Source organism: Cydia strobilella, chromosome 18, assembly GCF_947568885.1.
Source record: "Cydia strobilella chromosome 18, ilCydStro3.1, whole genome shotgun sequence".
Taxonomy (NCBI): domain Eukaryota; kingdom Metazoa; phylum Arthropoda; class Insecta; order Lepidoptera; family Tortricidae; genus Cydia; species Cydia strobilella.
The window spans coordinates 16364048-16384211 of NC_086058.1; the positions used below are offsets into that span (position 1 = coordinate 16364048).

General features: G+C 37.2%; 1 protein-coding gene across 1 annotated transcript; it reads right to left on the reverse strand.

Annotated features, from left to right (window-relative positions):
* Positions 1 to 3560: 3560 nt before the first annotated feature.
* Positions 3561 to 12575, reverse strand: LOC134749340 (uncharacterized). Its single transcript, XM_063684259.1, has 3 exons — positions 11762 to 12575; positions 7681 to 7911; positions 3561 to 3845 (listed from the first exon to the last, which is right to left on the reverse strand). Exons 1-3 carry the CDS (start codon positions 12539 to 12541, stop codon positions 3666 to 3668), a joined length of 1191 nt encoding a protein of 396 aa, XP_063540329.1. The 5' UTR covers positions 12542 to 12575; the 3' UTR covers positions 3561 to 3665.
* Between the last annotated feature and the right edge of the window lie 7589 nt (positions 12576 to 20164).

The following is a 20164-nucleotide window of genomic DNA, read 5'->3' on the forward strand; positions in this document are numbered from 1 at the left end:
AGACACCCGCTGTCGACAGAGCTCCTGCCTTCGTCATATCGCCTAGTCTTGTTTGCGTATTGGTAGTTGGTACTATATTTGGTTGTACATAACGACTGTATTTTGCATTGCATCATACTTACATGCTGGATGTGTTCTATCGAGCCGTTCCCAATCCTGATTCTAAAGAGACTAGTAATAAGGGCGGTAGATAATGATTAAAAAGTATGTCTTCTGGTGATGGTTTGTACCAGAATTTGAAAAGTGTTTAGTTTTCAGTTAGAATTGGGAACGGCCCCCATGTATCGTCATAGATGTAAAATCGTTCCTTTTCGCTACAGAGGATCGATCTGCGTCGAGGCGAGGCTAATAATAATAACGCTGTTTAGTTTAACCTGCTCTGTTCTATACTATACCTGTACTGTACTGTACTGTACTGTACTGTACTGTACTGTACTCCTTGTCGTCGGCCATACTAGACGCCGCGACAACCTATCAATCTTTAACAAACGGTTCATTGTTTATGCACGTTCTAGAGGCAAATTAGAGAAGATATACTACATACCTATTTATGATATTGACTATGATAAATTAATGTTTATATATGTATACATAATGTGTACGTTAGTGTGTGCGACCAATTGTTGGATGCGGGTGATGTAGAGTAGGCCCCGCGGGCCGCTCTGTGCACGATGCCTGTAGAACAAAGGACGGAGCGTGGTGTAGGATGTAGTTGCACCAATGACGACCTAATTATAATAATGTTACGTATCAATTTTGTTTGAAGGCTGTGTTTTTGTTAAAATTGTCATTGCATTGCATTGTATTCATGCTCTGTTGGCGCTGGCCGGTCGATGGTAGGAGGGTCGCTGAGGTCAGACGCTTTTCCTCCGATCGAGGTTGCGCTCACGGCTCGAGGGCTCACGCACTGCGCTGGCCGTTGACGTTGCATAACTTAACGAGTAAAAGCGTCTAAGCTAAGCGTTTGGCATCGAATGGTAATTGGTACAAATGAATGAGTTGTCCGGGCCCTTTCACACTGCGCTTTGCTGGCCATGCAATGATTTGTCAGTGTAAAGACGGTGTGCATATACCCTTACAATTCATCGGGCATAAAATGATATACTTACCTCCCGTGTCGACAGGTCAAGGCTGGACTAGTACTAGTACCTACACTCTACAATACTTATGTATGGTAACCTGCCCCGAAACCCGCCGACACTGTACTCACTGTAACTTATGATATTAATATGGAAACAAAACAATTCCTGAGATAATAAAAGGGACAAAATATTATCAATACTGTGTTTTATTTACAAAAAGTTATCTAATACTTATACGACACCCATTAGTCCACTCCCTTATGTGACTTACTTTTATTATGTTGTTGGATATGGTATTGGATCTACAAAACTGCCGGGAGACAGCGGCGCCGGCAATCTACTTCAGCGGAATGACGTCATCAAAATGATTCCCGCTTCGTTGCGAATATTGCATGAAACCTTAATTACTACTTAATTAAATTAAAATTAACTATAGAATACGTAAATACAACAGCTTCTTAGAGCAATCAAATCAATAGCCCTCACACTACTTAGGGGCATTAAACATAAGATTTATCTACACGATGCCTAATTAGAGGCATGAAGTAATATACCTACCTGCAACCTATATCAAAAATTATTAAACACTAAGAAATATACTTATTTGTACAGATATGCTCCGGGTTTATGTATGTGTGTAAATTAAAACCTCTGACCAATTATAGAGACGTCAAAGACGAACCCAAATATGTAGATTTCGTATATGTAAGATCCTTCACAGCAATCGAGATACGAAATAGTACATTTCGATGCTAATGCGGAAAGTATGTCATTACCTCACGAGTACCGAGCCATAGGCGAGTGGCAAGACTCGGGACGAGTGAAGAATGACATTTCCGCACGTGTATCGAACGACGTTTTTTAATACAGTTGCCAAAAAATAAGAAAAGCAACAAGTAAGGAATGGAATTCGAAACTTTTATATTATTAATTCTGTGACATCATTGACATTATGAAGAGGTGTTTTTCTAGCTTTTATTCGACTAGAATAGATTTTTATTGAACCCACTTCAATGAGTTTTTTTTTCAAATGCATGTTCTATAAGACAGAAACAATTGTAAATATTAAAACATTGTACTATTATTACCTAAATATCATTATTTACGATTATTTGTATACACAAATAAAAACGTATACGTACGTATATTTATAAAAACAATATCGAATGTTGCCTTTGGAAACTTAAAAAACATTCTTGCAGTAAGAAAATACGCCTCTTCTTTGACAGGCGTTCCGTAAGTTCCGTTCCATTCAGACAACTTATTAAGAACGGTTTTTCAACATTAAAAAATAAACGTGTTATAATACTTATAATGGTGAAGAGGTAATTAATAAAATATGAAATATGCATATTTTTCGTATTCTTACATTAACAGTAGGTTCTTATGTTGATTACGACGTTTAAAGGAAACTAATATTAACACTCATCAATAAGTAGTCATGAATTGGAACAAGTAAAAATTTTAAAAAAATTGGAAAAGTAAAAAGCACTAGTTTGCGAAAACCAACTTTCCGCACGCTAAACAGCCACGAAAAGTAACACTTTCTGAGCAACTGTATTAAAAAAAGTGTTTCGAAAATTCTTTTTGTTTTAATAAAAAAAAAATGCCCGACATGTAATGATGTGATATATTTTTAGAATCGCCTCAAAAAGCCCTTTCGTATGATACCACACTCGATAGGTTTTGGAAAAAAATTTTTTTTCCATACAAAAAAAAAATGTTTTACCACCCCCCCAGCGAAATTTTTTTAGGAACTGCGGGTCAAAAATTTTGTTTTGACCTCTAGTATGCGTGTGCCAAACGGCTAACCTGTACATCGATTTGCGGTATTCCTTTGAAATTGGGGTCGAGCGGCTTCCGCTATTAATTAAAACTAGTCTCCGACGAAGGTTCGGTTTTGACTCAGTATCAGCTTTTATGCACGTGTTATAAATAATCGTTGAAAAAAATGTCCGAGGCCTATTTAAATAATAAAAACCGGCCAAGTTAATAGTGTTGGACCTGGACCACCCCTCTTTTAATTAAACTCGATAGGTTTGACAGTTTATTCGCCGAAAACGAAACATTAATTTTTAGCTGAAACCGAAACTTTGGTCGGACACTAGGTAATTAAAATTAAAACCCCTCTTGCATGTAATTGTGTACCGTTTACAAAAACTCGTTAAATAAAATTCATTGACAAACTATTCCTGTTGAATTGGTTATACGTAAAATATAAATGGTGTCTGAAAAAAAGGAGGAAGAATGGGTCTGCAGAGTGCAGACCTTATGTTGTGTTACAAATTTCAACAGGGGCCCTTATCTATGTGTATTACCTATACACCTACCTAGCTACCTACCGCACTCTATGATGTCTACTTATGTGAATCACAAATCGCATTATCTAGTTCTAGTCGACCAGTAGTCTGAGAGCCTTCGCCGCTAGAGGACGCTCCACGCCACGTAGTCGTCCATGACGCCGTTGAGCCGGTCGCCGAAGAGCGAGCTGGTCGTGACCGTGACCTGCCACGCGTCGAGGCCCATGTCGTCCGGGCGCGGCAGGTTGTCGGCCTCCACCGACCGGTAGTCCGCGAGTGGCCGCTAGAGTACGCCCCACGCCACGTAATCATCCACGATGCCGTTGAGCCGGTCGCTGTAGAGCGAGCTGGTCTTGACCTGCCACGCGTCTAAGCCCATGTCGTCGAGACGCGGCGCGTTGGCCGCCTCCACCGTCACCAGCGGCAGCACGAACACAGAGATCAGCAGCCCGTACGGCAGGCACTGAAATCAAACGTAACAATCAGGGACCGACTTCAAAAAGATTCAATATATTTTTTTTGCAGTTAAGTACAATACAAACATATGCAATTTAATGCTACTTGCTTAATAGTCGGACCAAGCAAACTCTGCACTGACTTTGAGGTGACCAAGTGTGGTTGTGAAGACTCATAAATGTGATAATAAACATCATATTAGGTATCATAGAAATTTTACATTGATGCTGGCAGTTTCACAAGTTCCACCCTTTGCATTGCAAAATCTGTGCAGAGAGAAAGCTATAGCTCGGCCCGCCTCTACATACCCTACAATACGATCGAAGGGCCCTGAATGCCCAAATAGGGCGCAGCTAAAGCATTAAATTAGGTTCTCTTTTCGTCGGGACATTTTTGGAGACGCCATGGGATGATTTGGAAAAATCCTATTATTAGTCCTTGAATTGATTTCCTACTTCGTCCTATTGTTCAATAACTTAGGGTCTACATAATAAATGGATCCAGATGGAGAAGGAAACTAACTGCTATAGGTAGACTATACTTACCTAAGTTATTAACTTTTTATTGCCTACATACTCAGTCAACACCGCAGAGATAATTTTTATTTTTGATTACAGACACGAGTGGGTATTTCATCACGAAAACAAGTTATTTATCCAGTCATCGTGTTTAAACGTCACTCGTGGCTCGTGGCCATGACCGATGTGACGAGTCACGAGAGACGAGAGCAGGCAGAGAGTAGGTAAACACATATAATACTACCTAACCGACCCGGCTACGATGTTATTCTTACTTTACCCAATGAGGATATAATAAGATAGAGCGGTACTGTCATAGTAAATTTTGTAACCACTGTAAATGCACTGCCATCTATCGACATACTTTAAAACTAAAAATGAAGATTTATAAAAATACGTTAAAATGTATTTAAATATGGATAAATGATTTTTTTATTTGCATTAATTATTTTTATATGATTTTGAACCATGTTCTTTCACTGGTATGCGTTAAAATTATAAATAACAAACGAAACAGTCAACGCCCTCTATACGAGAGTAGGCCAAAACTAGTGGCGCCATCTGATCGAGAATCAAATTTTCGTGATTTTCGAGGCACGTTTTTTTCCTTAGACTGTATCCATCTATGCTTTACCCGAACTCTAGATATCCGGCTCTAGGCAATTTGAAAACTGTTTTCGGAATAGGTACTTACTTATATGCCTACTGATGTGCCGAAGGAAAAATTTCAAAATTGCTAAATTTCCACATTGAAAAATTTCGGAAACTTCTCATATTAAATTTTTATTAATTTCCTATGAAATTTAATTAAAACTTCCGAGAACTTTTCCAATTTTTTGAAACTTTCTGCAATTTGCAGATCTGTAACTATGCTAGCTCATACTAAACTAACCGTACCGCAGTACCACCAACCGTAGCTCAAGGAAAACCACCACACCCGTAGAAACCATTATGTTAATTGTTATAGGTAATAATATTGTGTAGGTGCGGTTCAATTAGCATCACCATTTGCGATCTAGGTATTAATATGTACTTAGTCGAAAGTCCCTAAACAAAGTATTGCATTGGATTGATCATTCATTCGCTCAAATCGCTTTCTTTAACCTGTATAACTTTACGCCATGGTTTGTGTGAGTATCTAAATACCTGCAATCGTCGTCTAAAGCAACAAAAGTATTTGTCTAACGAGTAAATAATCGTCTCGTCATCATCTAATAATGTTATCAAGTACTTATGTTATGATAGGTAGGTATATAGTACCTATGGATAGGATGGTGTATATAGTATAGGTATACATCATCGTCAACACAGTTAACTTAACCAATTGTAAATCTTATTGCAACGTGTAAAGGTTCATAATTATCAATGGTCAGCGTGTTATGTTATTTGTGTAGGCAGGCAGGCAGGCTTGTATTAGTCTGTGTTTACGTGCTGGCGCTGGCAACAGGGCCGGATTTAGAGGTGTGGAGGCCCCGGGGCAACAAAGGAGTGGAGGCCTCCTGGCCCCAAATTATTTTTCCGAAGTCTATTGTGGGGGCCCCTCTATGTTTGGCGCCCGGGGCCATTGCCCCGGTTGCCCTCCCCTGAATCCGGCCCTGGCTGGCAATGACTCATTTGAATGTCACTATCATTAAACCCAGCTTTGGATGTAACGCGGAAGTTATATAATCGCCACTCTTGATAGGTAACATTTGCCGAATGAACAGGAAATGATGATGCCCTAAGCCCTATCATTTGCTATTGACTAAAGTAATACCAAGTAATACTTAACAATAGCAAATGATAAGTAGGTAAATAATTGCTTGCTAACTGTTCTTGGAAATTTTACTTGCAATACAAGCCTATTCTTTTTAGGGGTCCGTACCCAAAGGGTAAAAATGGGACCCAATTACTAAGATTCCACTGTCTGTCTGTCACCAGGCTGTATCTCATTATGAACCGTGATAGCTAGTTGAAATTTTCACAGATGATGTATTTCCGTTGCCGCTATAACAACAAATACCAAAAATTAAATTTGTACGGAACCCTCGGTGGGCGAGTCCGACTAGCGCTTGTCCGGTTTTATTTCTAACTTCTGTTTCTATCCTATATTTGACTTTGTATCCCGTATCGTTTTATTCGTATTACCAAAGATAGATATAACTCCGTAATAGATGGATACAGTCTAAGGAAAAAACGTGCCTCGAAAATCAAGAAAATTTGATTTTCGTTCAGAGGGCGCTACTAGCTTTAGCCAACTGTCGTATAGATGGCGTTGACGGTTTCGTTTGTTATTTAACAATTTTAACGCATATCAGTGAAAGAACGGGTCAAAATCATAAAAATAATTAATGCAAATAAAAAAATCATTTATCCATATTTAAATACATTTTATCGTATTTTTATAAAACTTCTTTTTTAGTTTAGAAGTGTGTCGACAGATGGCAGTGAATTTACTGGAGATACAAAATTTACTATGACAGTACCGCTCTAGGATAAGTTACTCTATGGTATTACTATGAGACTTTGATGAGACTTGATCCTCGATATAAACTCTTAAATGATGGCAGAACATAGTATAACATTTATGTAAGTATTTATAATGGCATTGTGTAAGCAATAAGCATCAGCAAGCACGCCATTGCCCATTACAAATAGGTGAGGTAACCTCTACTAGTAGCTGATGTTAGGTTTGATTGTCAATGGAGCCGTCGGCCCAGATTCGCGGAGTTCGCGAATCGAGGTCGAGAGGAAAATGATGGAGATTGCTCGTGACCGCGTGACGTTTATTATTATAGATATATAGTTGCCCTCGCTACGCGACTTAATCACTGCGATGGTGCTAGTACTGCTAGTCCCTAAGGCCACGGACTGGACACTGGACGCACGCGGCGCGCTTCTTGCGTCCAGTCCGCAGCCTAATACCAGATACGGGTATATTTGGAGGCACGGCAGTGCCGCGCCAAGACGAGCAAAGATAAAGCGCAAGGGCACTAGTTACCTACCTTTTCTCGAAGCGCTTCGTCGTTTTTTTGAACCCTCATTACTTGGCTTTGGATTATACTGACTTATAACGATGTGTTATTAATAAATTTTAATTTTCCAGATAAACATAAAAAAAAAACAATTACATAGCTCTTATACTTTAGATTTTATTCATATCTAAAAAACCCCGATTTCGTCACTCTTGGGTATGTGGCTTGGCCGTTTCGTTACTACAAAAACTATTGTATAATAAAAAATAACTAATAGTGAATCTTTCTTTTTCACCTTACGTCCATGGTGCGTCCATGTGACTGGTCGGTGTCGGTGGCTGCATGTTGTAACATACTAGACAGTAGGTACCTGCTGCAGCTCGTAGTCGAAGTCCTCCCTGGGGTATGTCACGTCAGGGTCGAGCCGCAGCCGCCGCAGCGCCGCTTGCAGCTGCGCGTAGTACTCGTCGACCAGCCGGGTGTAGTGTTGCGCGCGGAAGGCCGCGTCCGAGCCGGCGAACACCAGGTACAGCAGGTCGGTGGGCGCGCAGCCCGTGCGTACCGTCTGCCAGTCCACCGGTACCACCTCCACCGCGCCGTCCTGCACGAACATTAATCATGAGTCTCTTCACTTTAGTTAGGCCTAGGGCCTAGGGCCCGGAATTTTAGGTGCGGATTGTAGGGAGAGAAGAGAACAAGACTATAATTTTATCGGTGTTATCGACAATACAACAGTTTTTTAGGGTTCCGTACCCAAAGGGTAAACACGGGACCCTATATTTACTAAGACTGCTGTCCGTCTGTCTGTCACCAGCCTGTATCTCATCATGAACCGTGATATCTAGACAGTTGGAATTTTCACAGATGATGTATTTCTGTTGCCGCTATAACAACAAATAGGTACTAAAAAGTACGGAACCCTTGGTGGGCGAGTCCGACTGGCATTTGTCCGGTTGTTTATCGTCGACTATAATGGTTGAATTAAGATTTCGTATACCAAACGGTAATGTAATTGGGTACATACTGTTCATGTATGGGCTCCCAACTCAATTCGAAACGGTTTTGTCAACTATAATAAATTTGACTAATCACGTCGCGCCGCGGTCCAGTGGAAAATACATTTTCTCCTCACTAGCTCGGAAAGTTGTCTTTTATCCTTCAATACAAGCGGGGAAAAACGCGTTTTATCCACTAGTGGGGAAAGTAATTTGACCTTGGATGAAGCGTGTTTAAGTAGCTTGACAGATAACAAAACGTAAATCGTTTATGATAATGATTCGTTCGATATTAATAATCATTAAATAAATGGTTTGAAAATCTAATGAAAAATACCAAATTTAGCTTTATTTAATGATTTTAAGTCATAAACCTTAAAATTCCATAAGAAACGTTTGTTTTTTTATAATGATGTTAAATATAATTCTGAACGCACAAGTTGAGTCGATGCAATTTCAAAACGCATCGTTGACATTTCATACGTCAGAAATGTCAACATTGTCAACAAATTTTTTACTAAATAAAAAACTTCTCACCGACTCGCGTAAAAATACACAACTTCCAGAGTTTTCTGTTATAATATCGTAAAGAAATGAGTGATTCCAGTGATGAAGATGATCTAACGCCTGTGGATGTTGCATTTTCCTCGCTATAGTGAGGTGAAAAGTTTTGTGTTATACACGGGCGCAAATGTATTTTACTTCTCGTGTGTTGAAACACGAGCAAGCGAAAGGATTCTATAGGTGAACCACGAGCGAAACGAGTAAAATACAACTTTGCACCCTTGTATAACAAATAACTATTGTTGGCTCACGATCGAGCGCCGGGTGCCATATCTACCTCCCTTTACTTACATCCATGACCTATTCATATATTAATATGCACGCGTTGAAGTCTTTTGTACTATTGATCGAGATGTGTACTTACCTAATTTTCTTTTATTATTTAGGTTTTATAGTAGAAAAAGTATTATTTTAGATGACTCGTAGAAATAGTACATGTCGATGCTAGTGCGGAAAGTATGTCATTACTCGGGACGATTGAAGAATGACATTTCCGCACGTGTATCGGACGACGTTTTTTTAATACAGTTGCGAAAAATAAGAAAAGCAACAAGAAAGGAATGGAATTCGAAAGTCGAAACTTTTATATTATTAATTCTGTGACATCATTGACATTGACATTAGGAAGAGGTGTTTTTCTAGCTTTTATTCGACTAGAATGAACCCACTTCAATGAAAGTTTTTTTCAAATGCATGTTCTATAAGACAGAAACAATTGTAAATATTAAAACATTGTACTATTATTACCTAAATATCGTTATTTACGATTATTTGTGTATCGTATATTTATAAAAACCATATCGAATGTTGCCTTTGGAAACTTAAAACATTCTTGCAGTAAGAAAATACGCCTCTTCTTTGACAGGCGTTCCGTTCCATTCAGACAACTTATTAAGAACGGTTTTTCAACATTAACAAATAAACGTGTTATAATACTTATAATGATGAAGAGGTAAGTAATAAAATATGAAATATGCATATTTTTCGTATTCTTACATTAACAGTAGGTTTTTATGTTGATTACGACGTTTAAAGGAAACTAATATTAACACTCATCAATAAGTAGTCATGAATTGGAACAAGTAAAAATTAAAAAAAATTGGAAAAGCAAAAAGCACTAGTTCGCGAAAACCAACTTTCCGCACGCTAAACAGCCACGAAAAGTAGCACTTTTTGAGCAACTGTATTAAAAAAGTATTGTATACAATAGTGATATAATCAATAAACTTTTAAATCTCGTACCTTCATTAAGCCACTCAGCAAGCTTCGTGACCTAAACACGGTACTCGACTGAAATGCTCTCTATTATATCACGATGGTAAAATACTATTTTCAGTATCTTTATTAAATAAAACCTCATATGATGTATATTAAACTATCCGATATAGCGGAAGCCGCTCGACCCCAATTTCAAAGGAATACCGCAAATCGATGTACAGGTTAGCCGTTTGGCACACGCATACTAGAGGTCGAAACAAAATTTTTGACCCGCAGTTCCTAAAAAAATTTCACTGGGGGGGGGGAGTGGTAAAACATTTTGTTTTTGTATGGAAAATTTTTTTTTTCTCTAAAACCTATCGAAAGGGCTTTTTGAGGCGATTCTAAAAATATATCACATCATTACTTCATAACATTTCGGGCATTTTTTTAAATTAAAACAAAAAGAACTTTCGAAACATACCAAGTTTGGGCTCCTCCAGACACGATATGGCTGATTTTTTTTTGTACAATATATACCACAAATGATACGTGATATCCTCATGTCTATCCCCAAGAAAGCAATTTTGAAAATAATATCATTAATTTTTTTTTTAAATTTTTAAATTTTACAAAGTGACACAGTTCTACTTCAATACCTATTTCACGAGACTTATGGAACTATATTGCAGATACGGTACATATTAATCATAAAATGATACGTAATATCCATATATCCAACTGGAAATACCTCTTTAACCCTTTAACTGCGCCTTTTCATCAGTTGGTATAATTTGTTTAGTTATTGACACAAAATATCAAGGTTGTATCCTCCAGCTACGAAATACGAATGATACCTAATATCTTGATATCGAACCCCAAGAAAGCAATTTTGAAAATAATATAATTAACTTTTTTTTTTAATTTTTCAAATTTCGCAGCGAAATTTTTTTAGGAACTGCGGGTCAAAAATTTTGTTTTGACCTCTAGTATGTGTGTGCCAAACGGCTAACCTGTACATCGATTTGCGGTATTTTTATACGAACGGGTTAGACTAATACGTACAACGGTCAACGATGAAAAAAATATATCGGAAAGATTAATCCGTTTAATTTGCTTTATTAAAATAACTAAAATAAGTATAATTACGAAAATCTTTTTATTTAATAACTTGAGAAAAGACGACTCATCGCTGTTATTTTATTAAATTAAATTTACCGCATTGATACAATAACAGTCTAATAATAGCGATTACATCGATAAATTAGTCTTAATTGTTCTCTCCCTACAATCCGCACCCAAAATTCCGGGCCCTTTATTACATAGACACGACATCGTCACTATAATGACATTATGCAGAAATTGCAGAATTAAGCCACGTATTAACTGGAGACAATTTCTCAAACTCACCTCTCTTAGCAAAGTTGTTAAGAATTCTTACTGGTTATTTTTTTCGGTGACACGACAACTTTTGGGTTGGCGCCAATTTCTTAAATAATAACCGAATTTCACAAAAAAGTCAAACTTAAATAGCTCTATGAGTCTTGTTTATGGTAAAATATTACCAGTGTTTATAAACTACTTTTAGATACTTATTTTAGAGGATTTGTGGTTTTTTGTCCCATTACCGGTTCCACGCCCATTATAGGGTCCACTACATATGGTATAGTAGGTACTTAGTGAAATGAAACTGACCGGTTTAAGCCTGTGCATGAGGTTGTTGGGGCGGTAGTCGCCGTGCACGAGGACGGGCCGCCGCAGCGGCTCGTAGTAGTCGCGCACGCGCTGGGCGTTCTCGGCCAGGTACCGGCCCAGCCGTGCGCGGTGCCGCTCGCCGCACGCGCCCACCGCGCCGCCCACCATGCGCTCCCACATGCCCTTCATCTTCTCCTCGTCCGACTGGAACTCGTACCTCCGCTCCTTCAGCACCCGCGCGAACTCCTCCGGGTTGTCGTGCTCGTACGCGAAGGACAGCGCGTGGAACTTGGCCAGCTCGGCCACGGCGGCGGCCGCGTATGGCCAGTCGATCGACTCAAGCCGGTCGTGCGTGTCGAACCCGCGCGCGCCCAGGTCCTCCAGAACGATCGTCTCCTCAAACACTTTCGGATTGCAGCCGTAGTATTTCGGGAAGTACAGCCGGTGCTCGGCCGGCACCGAGGTCTGTTCCTCCAGTTTGCGGTAGACGTCCACCAGCGTCCCGTAGACGAATCTCTCGGTCTCGTAGAATCTGGTGATGGGCGCGTCGTCGCGCATTTTTCCTTTGATGTTGGCGACCTTGGCGAAGAGGCGCAGGTCCTCGCGGCCGGGCGCCGCGACGGTGACGAGGAAGAGCTCGGAGGTGTAGTTCCCACCGCCGGTGGAGAGCGGGGTGACGGCGACGCGGTGGTCGCGGTAGTCCTGGTCGCGGGCGACGTCGTCGAGCAGCGTGCGCAGCGCCGGCGGCGCCGCGTGTGGAGCCGCGTCCGCGTCCGCCATGTCGCGAGGAGCGCGTGCGACTGACCGAGTGACCGTCTCGCCGGTGTTGATCCACTTTTATGGGCCTGATTCGGCCCGGCCACCAGACCCGCACGGAGAGAACGCTGGAAATTTGTATTTATATATTTAGCTACTTAGTAAAATTAAAAGTATTTTGTAAGTATTAATACAATAATCGACGCGCCTCAAAACAACACATTTACTTACTTACCTACTTTTAGCTGTGATTTATCAGTGTTTTAGCATAAAAATAGAAAAGAGCATACCTTCACGACTCACGACACTTAGGTATAAGTCCTTAAAGTCCTTCTAATGATTTTTTTGACTCATTACCGGCTTAAAGCGTCCTTTATAATTTCGAAAAGTCTGCAGAGATTTTTACAGCACACGCAGTGCAGGTGTTATTTTAAACGTCAAACTTCTATGAAATTATGACGTACAAATAACACTGGCACTGCGTGTGCTGTCTAGATCTCTGCAGAGTTTTCTTGGTTAATGCCACGTATAAAATTAAGCTGAATATGGGAAATCAGCGGAAATAATTCGTGTACTTAGTTTTGAAAATTGGTACAGTTATGTCCAGATAAACATACTAAAAGTCCTCGAGGGCTGGGCGAGTGTGCTGAGGGTGTAGGGGAGGATTGAAGATACCTCTTTTTAACAAAATTTCCTACAACTGGTTATGTGTTTACTCTACGATCAACACACTCGCGTGTAAAAGTATTGCGTCACTGCATTTTTCGTCCGCACCCAATTCTGAAAATATTATACTTTAGAGCTACTGGCTGTTATAAAGTTAACAAAGAGATAAAAAATAGATGATTTAGGAATACGTCGTTTTTTCGTACCTAATTGTTCATCAAAAACCAAATTTTTAGTTTAGAATAAGCAAGCTTAGCGACCTGCTGATAAAATAAAAACCTGCCCAGAACGAGAGCATGTCCGGCCATATTAATTTTATTTACTGGAGAAACAACAGAAGTATGCGACAGGATAATATTAGGTTACATTGTCAGGTACATAGTATATTATTGAGATGAACAATTACTTCCTTAAACGCTCTCACTAACACTTATCTAAATGGCATGTTTACATACAAGTTTACCAAGTGTTGTAGATCATGCGTATTATAATTATAAATTAGGTACTATAATTGAAATGAAAAAAAAAAAACGTTGAAATTACTGACAAGTGACAAATAATCTAATCTATAAAATTAAGTACAATGAAAAAAATATTTAAAAACCTTAATGAAAAAAACCGGCCAAGTGCAAGTCGGACTCGCGTTACATTACACAATTTAAACAATGTATTTTTTATGTGAAACGTGAGTGAAATGTCTTTAAAAAACCGTAGGGTTCGGATTATAAACTAAGTAATTAAGCTCGACTCACGCTTGACTGCATATTTCTAATAGGTTTTCCTGTAATCTATAGGTAAATAACTATTTTGTGTATTTTTTTTAATTTTAGACAGTAGTGTCGGAGATAAGGGAGGGGGGGGGAATGGTCATTTTTTGCCTATTTTCTTGAATAACTTCTAAACTATTTAATAATGGGTCAGCCGCATTCGAGGGAAGCCAGTGCTGTCAAACTGGTTTAACTTGGCAGATATAATTAATACCAATTTATTTGTTGGTCACTTCTTAAAAATTGCAAGCGATGCAAGCAATACATTAACTTCAATCCTAAAATTACAAAAAAATATATATTTGAGATTCACACAATGAGCTCTTTCATTTGATATGTAACACGATATAGTTAGAAAAACTTTATTTTTTAATTTTCTAATTTACCCCCCAAAAGTGGCCGCGATGTTTAAAATTCAAATGTTTACGTTACATGTCCGTCTTTGAGTCAGAAACTTACGTATGTATACCAAATTTTAACTTAATTGGTCCAGTAGTTTCGGAGAAAATAGGCTGTGACAGACAGACAGACAGACGCACGAGTGATCTATAAGGGTTCCGTTTTTTCCTTTTGAGGTTCGGAACCCTAAAAAGGGTACTACTTTGGTCCCGTAGTTTCGGAGAAAATAGGCAGTGACAGACGGACAGACAGACAGACAGACGCATGAGTGCACGCGCTATAAGGGCTCCGTTTTTTTCCTTTTGAGATACGGAGCCCTAAAAATCACGTTTGTTATATGGGAGCCCCACTTAAATATTTATTATCTACATCAATATCATTTAAATTTATACTCGACTCGTGTGATCCTTTTATGAAACTCATTTCATTCGTTTCATAAACCCACACTCGTATTTTAATGCCATTTATTATGTAGCAGTCACATAAACTATACTATTTTATTCTGAACTATTTGGATACATTCGATTTTTTTTTAGAAACATGTTGTTACATTGTATTTTTTAAAGGTTTAGGTTAGTCTAATAGGACAGCAGTCAAGCGCAAAGGGGAGATGACGAGGTGTTGATTTGTCAAGAAGATCTGGAAAGGTCCCCTATAGACCTGTACCGCTGGCTATATTTTGACCCCTAGGTTATAAAAATATTAAAGTCAATTCTGTTTTCGCTTATGAATACTTTGTTAAGATGTAAATCTTACATTTTGTTTTGTGTCATATATATAATTTGCTTTTCTAGTAATTTGTTATTTTGTGGTAATTATTTTTTATTTTGAATTATCTTGGAGAAAAAAATATTCGAGAGAAAACATGTAACTGTGTTGCATTTAGGATAGTGTTTTTAGTGTGAAAACATAGTTTGTGTCAATTACGTCCACTGCAATCTGATACTATGTCATAATATTCTAAATGACACAAAAAAAAATTAGAGTTAAAAAAAATTACTTAGGTCGAATTTAATCGATTAAATATGTCCATTAAATGATTTTGTGTCTTATTAAGGCATAGCTTCATAAGATATTTGATGATTTTGTTGTAACAGGCTGTCACCGTTACAAAAGAATATTAAAGATATTAGAGTTTACATCTTATTAATTTGAAATGCGGGATAAATAAGATGTATGAATTTGTGTCACTTGCATCCACTGCATAAACAAATATTACAAAAATATTATTTGCGTTCAAACGAAGCTAGCGGGCGGTCTGAATGGGCAACGGATGCCGTGCAGGGTGGGGCCGCGGCGTGACCTTGCCGTACGCAACGCATGTTTACTTCGCCTGTGCGCCAAATTAACGCAACTTATTCAAAGAAGTTACGCAAACAACACAACAACAAGCAACAAGCAAGCAAAGAATGCGTCGAATTATCTTTTACCTATTTAAAACTCATAGATATTGTACAATGTCACCATTATGCAAAAGAACTGTAAGTACATGTTTGATTTGCGAGCGAGCTGGCAACATTGCGCAGGGAAATCTTAAAAATATCGCGTTTACGTGAACGCCACATACATTTGTGACAGTGATAGGGAAAAGGTACCACTAAGGTAAAATTTGGTTATTAATACCGTGACTTTCTTTCATTCTTTGATAAAAAAAATTGCTATTTATGCAACAAGTGCGGAAATCATCTTTACGCACGTGTATCATACAATGTTCTACTATGCATTGTGCGAGTAAATAAAAAAACATGTCATGGCAAATAAGTTTAATTATTAAAAGGAGTGTTTTAAATCGACACGAGTTGCGAATTACCTATTCGCACGTGTATCGTACGTTTTACAGTACATATGGCCCTTTAAACTTTCGACATATGCACGGTAAGTGTTTTTTTCCGCACTAGTGCGAGAAAGTAGCACCATATGTACTGTAAAAAAAAATTGAAAACAAAAAGCACTAGTGCGGAAAAGCAGTACTTTCCGCACGATATGGCTCCGTAGGAAACGCACTTTTCGAGCACATGCATTGTAAAAAAATATATAGGACTGTATGTCCTAAACCATGCGTCGTAGCTCGTAGCGCAAAAATAATAAAATTTTCGTTCCCCTTTATGTAACCCAAAAGTAATACATGAAAAATACAATGAAAAAAAAAAGAAACAAAATCTTTATAGGGCTGTATTAGCTGTATCTCCTATATCGTGCATCGTAGCGCAAAAATAATCAAATTATCGCTCCCCTTTAAGAAGCCCCTAATTAAGATTTAAAAACGCAAAAAAGAAAAAAAAGAGGAAAAAATCTTTATAGGGCTGCATCTCCTAAACCGTGCATCGTAGCACAAAAGTAATCAAATTTTCATTCCCCTTAAGAAACCCTTAATTAAAACTTAAAAAAAAAACCAGGAAAAAAACTTTATAGAGCTATTATAGCTATATATATAGATATAATATCTCCTAAACCGTGCGTGGTGGCGCAAAAATAATAAAAATTTCGTTCCCCTTTATGAAGCCCCAAAGTAATATACTAAAAACACAATGAAAAAAAAGAAAAAAATAACAAAAAAACTTTATAGGGCTGTATCTCCTACACCGTGCATCGTAGCGCAAAAATAATTAAAAAAATCCCTTTAAGAAACCCCTAATTAAGATTGAAAAACGCAAAAAAGAAAAAGAGGAAAAAAAATCATTTTAGGGCTGTATCTCCTAAACCGTGCGTCGTAGCGCAAAAATATTAAAATTTTCGTTCCCCCTTACGGAACCCCAAAGTATAGGTAATATACAAAAAACACAATTAAAAAAAAAAAAAAACTTTCTAGGGCTGTATCTCCTAAACCGTCGTAGCGCAAAAATAATCAAATTTTCGTTCCCCTTTGTGGAACCCCAAACTAATATACAAAAAACACAATGAAAAAAAAAACAAAAAAAAAATCTTTATAGGGCTGCATCTCCTAAATCGTGCATCGTAGCGCAAAAATAATCAATTTTTCGTTCCCCTTTAAGGATCCCTTAATTAATACTTAAAAAAAAAACAAAAAAAAACAGGAAAAAATCTTTATAGAGCTATATCTCCTAAACCGTGCGTGGTAGCGCAAAAAGAACAAAATTTTCGTTCCCCTTTACGGAACCCCAAAATAATATACAAAAAACACAATGAAAAAAAAAAACAACAAAAAATCTTTATAGGGCTGCATCTCCTAAACCGTGCATCGTAGCACAAAAATAATCAAATTTTCGTTCCCCTTTAAGAAACCCTTAATTTATATTTAAAAAAAAAACGCAAAATTTAAAAAAAAAAACATTATAGGGCTGTATCTCCTAAACCATGCGTCGTAGCGCAAAAATAATTAAAAAAAACCCCTTTAAGAAACCCGTAATTAATACTTAAAAAAAAAAACAAAAAAAAAAACAGGAAAAAAAACTTTATAGAGCTGTATCTCCTAAACCGTGCGTGGTACCGCAAAAACAATAAAATTTTCGTTCCCCTGTATGCAACCCATAATTTATATTTAAAAAAAAACGCAAAATTTAAAAAAAAATCTTTATAGGGCTGTATCTCCTAAACCATGCGTCGTAGCGCAAAAATAATAAAATTTTCGTTCCCCTTTATGCAACCCATAATTTATATTTTAAAAAAAAACGCAAAATTTAAAAAAAAAACATTATAGGGCTGTATCTCTTAAACCATGCGTCGTAGCGTAAAAATAATTAAAAAACCCCTTTAAGAAACCCGTAATTAATACTTAAAAAAAAAAAAAACAAAAAAAACCAGGAAAAAAAACTTTATAGAGCTGTATCTCCTAAACCGTGCGTGGTACCGCAAAAACAATAAAATTTTCGTTCCCCTTTATGCAACCCATAATTTATATTTAAAAAAACGCAAAATTTAAAAAAAAAATCTTTATAGGGCTGTATCTCCTAAACCATGTGTCGTAGCGCAAAAATAATAAAATTTTCGTTCCCCTTTATGAAACCCCAAAGTAATATACAAAAAACACAATGTAAAAAAGAAAAAAAGAAAAAAAAACAATAAAAAAATCTTTATAGGGCTGTATCTCCTAAACCATGCGTCGTAGCGCAAAAATAATAAAATTTTCGTTCCCCTTTATGCAACCCATAATTTATATTAAAAAAAAACGCAAAATTTAAAAAAAAAATCATTATAGGGCTGTATCTCTTAAACCATGCTTCGTAGCGCAAAAATAATTTAAAAAAACCCCTTTAAGAAACCCGTAATTAATACTTAAAAAAAAAAACTAAAAAAAAACCAGGAAAAAAAACTTTATAGAGCTGTATCTCCTAAACCGTGCGTGGTACCGCAAAAACAATAAAATTTTCGTTCCCCTTTATGCAACCCATAATTTATATTTAAAAAAACGCAAAATTTAAAAAAAAAATCTTTATAGGGCTGTATCTCCTAAACCATGCGTCGTAGCGCAAAAATAATAAAATTTTCGTTCCCCTTTATGAAGCCCCAAAATAATATACAAAAACACAAGAAAAAGAAAGAAAAAAATAATAACAAAAAAACTTTATAGGGCTGTATCTCCTAAACCGTGCATCGTAGCGCAAAAATAATCAATATCCGTTCCCCTTTAAGAAGCCCCTAATTAAGATTTAAAAACGAAAAAAAGAAAAAGAGAAAAAAACCATTTTAGGGCTGTATCTCCTAAACCGTGCGTCGTAGCGCAAAAATAATAAAATTTTCGTTCCCTTTTATGAAACCGCAAAGTAATAACAAAAAACGCAATGACAAAAAAAGAAAAAAAAAACAAAAAAAACTTTAGGGATGTATCTCCTAAACCGTGCATGGTAGCGAAAAATAATCAAATTTTCGTTCCCCTTAAGAAGCCCTTAATTAAGATTTAAAAACGTAAAAAAGAAAAAGAAAAAAAATCTATATAGGGCTGTATCTCCTAAACCGTGCGTCGTAGCGCAAAAATAATCAACTTTTCGGTCCCCTTTATGTAACCATTAATTTATACAAAAAAAAAAACGCAAAAAAAGAGTTTTTTTTATAGGGCTTGATCTCCTAAACCATGCGTCGTAGCGCAAAAATAATTAAATTTTCGTTCCCCTTTATGAAACCCCAAAGTAATATACAAAAAACACAATGTAAAAAAGAAAAAAAGAAAAAAACAATAAAAAAAAACTTTATAGGGCTGTATCTCCTAAACCGTGCGTCGTAGCGCAAAAATAATCAAATTTTCTTTCCTCTTTATTCAACCCTTAATTTATATTTAAAAAAACGCTTTCACTAAACTGCTGTAACTCGGAAACTTAGAATCCACAAAGGGGACTTTACTAAATTATGACACATATTAAAGCCTGACCAGTAATATATGATCATTGTCAAGAGGGCGCTGTTCATTCTCATGTATAGGGTGACAGTTCAGTATAGTATGAAAAAATATTGTATTTAATGAACATCATCATCAATGTAATTAATGTTGCTTGCCACGCTTAAACATAACAAAAATCACAATAAATTGCGTCTTAAAATAAACTTAAAAAGTCTACTAAAAATCGAAACAAAAGTAATTTTTAAGTCGCTGATGTGACATTCTCAATCAAAAGGTAGGTACCACTTTGTCGTTTACCATAAAGACGAAATTTGATTATATCTTTATACAAATAACCTGTCAGAGAAAGTGGTACCTTTTGATTAGGAACGTCACAAATGTTGGTCAGTATGAGGAGTGCAGCCTACAGTTTATTTTTAATTATATTTATATACCTACTACGGTAAGATTGATAAGACAATGTAATTATGCCTCCGAATGAAATAAATCCACTGTATCGCAAAACTAAGTGGCGAGACAGCT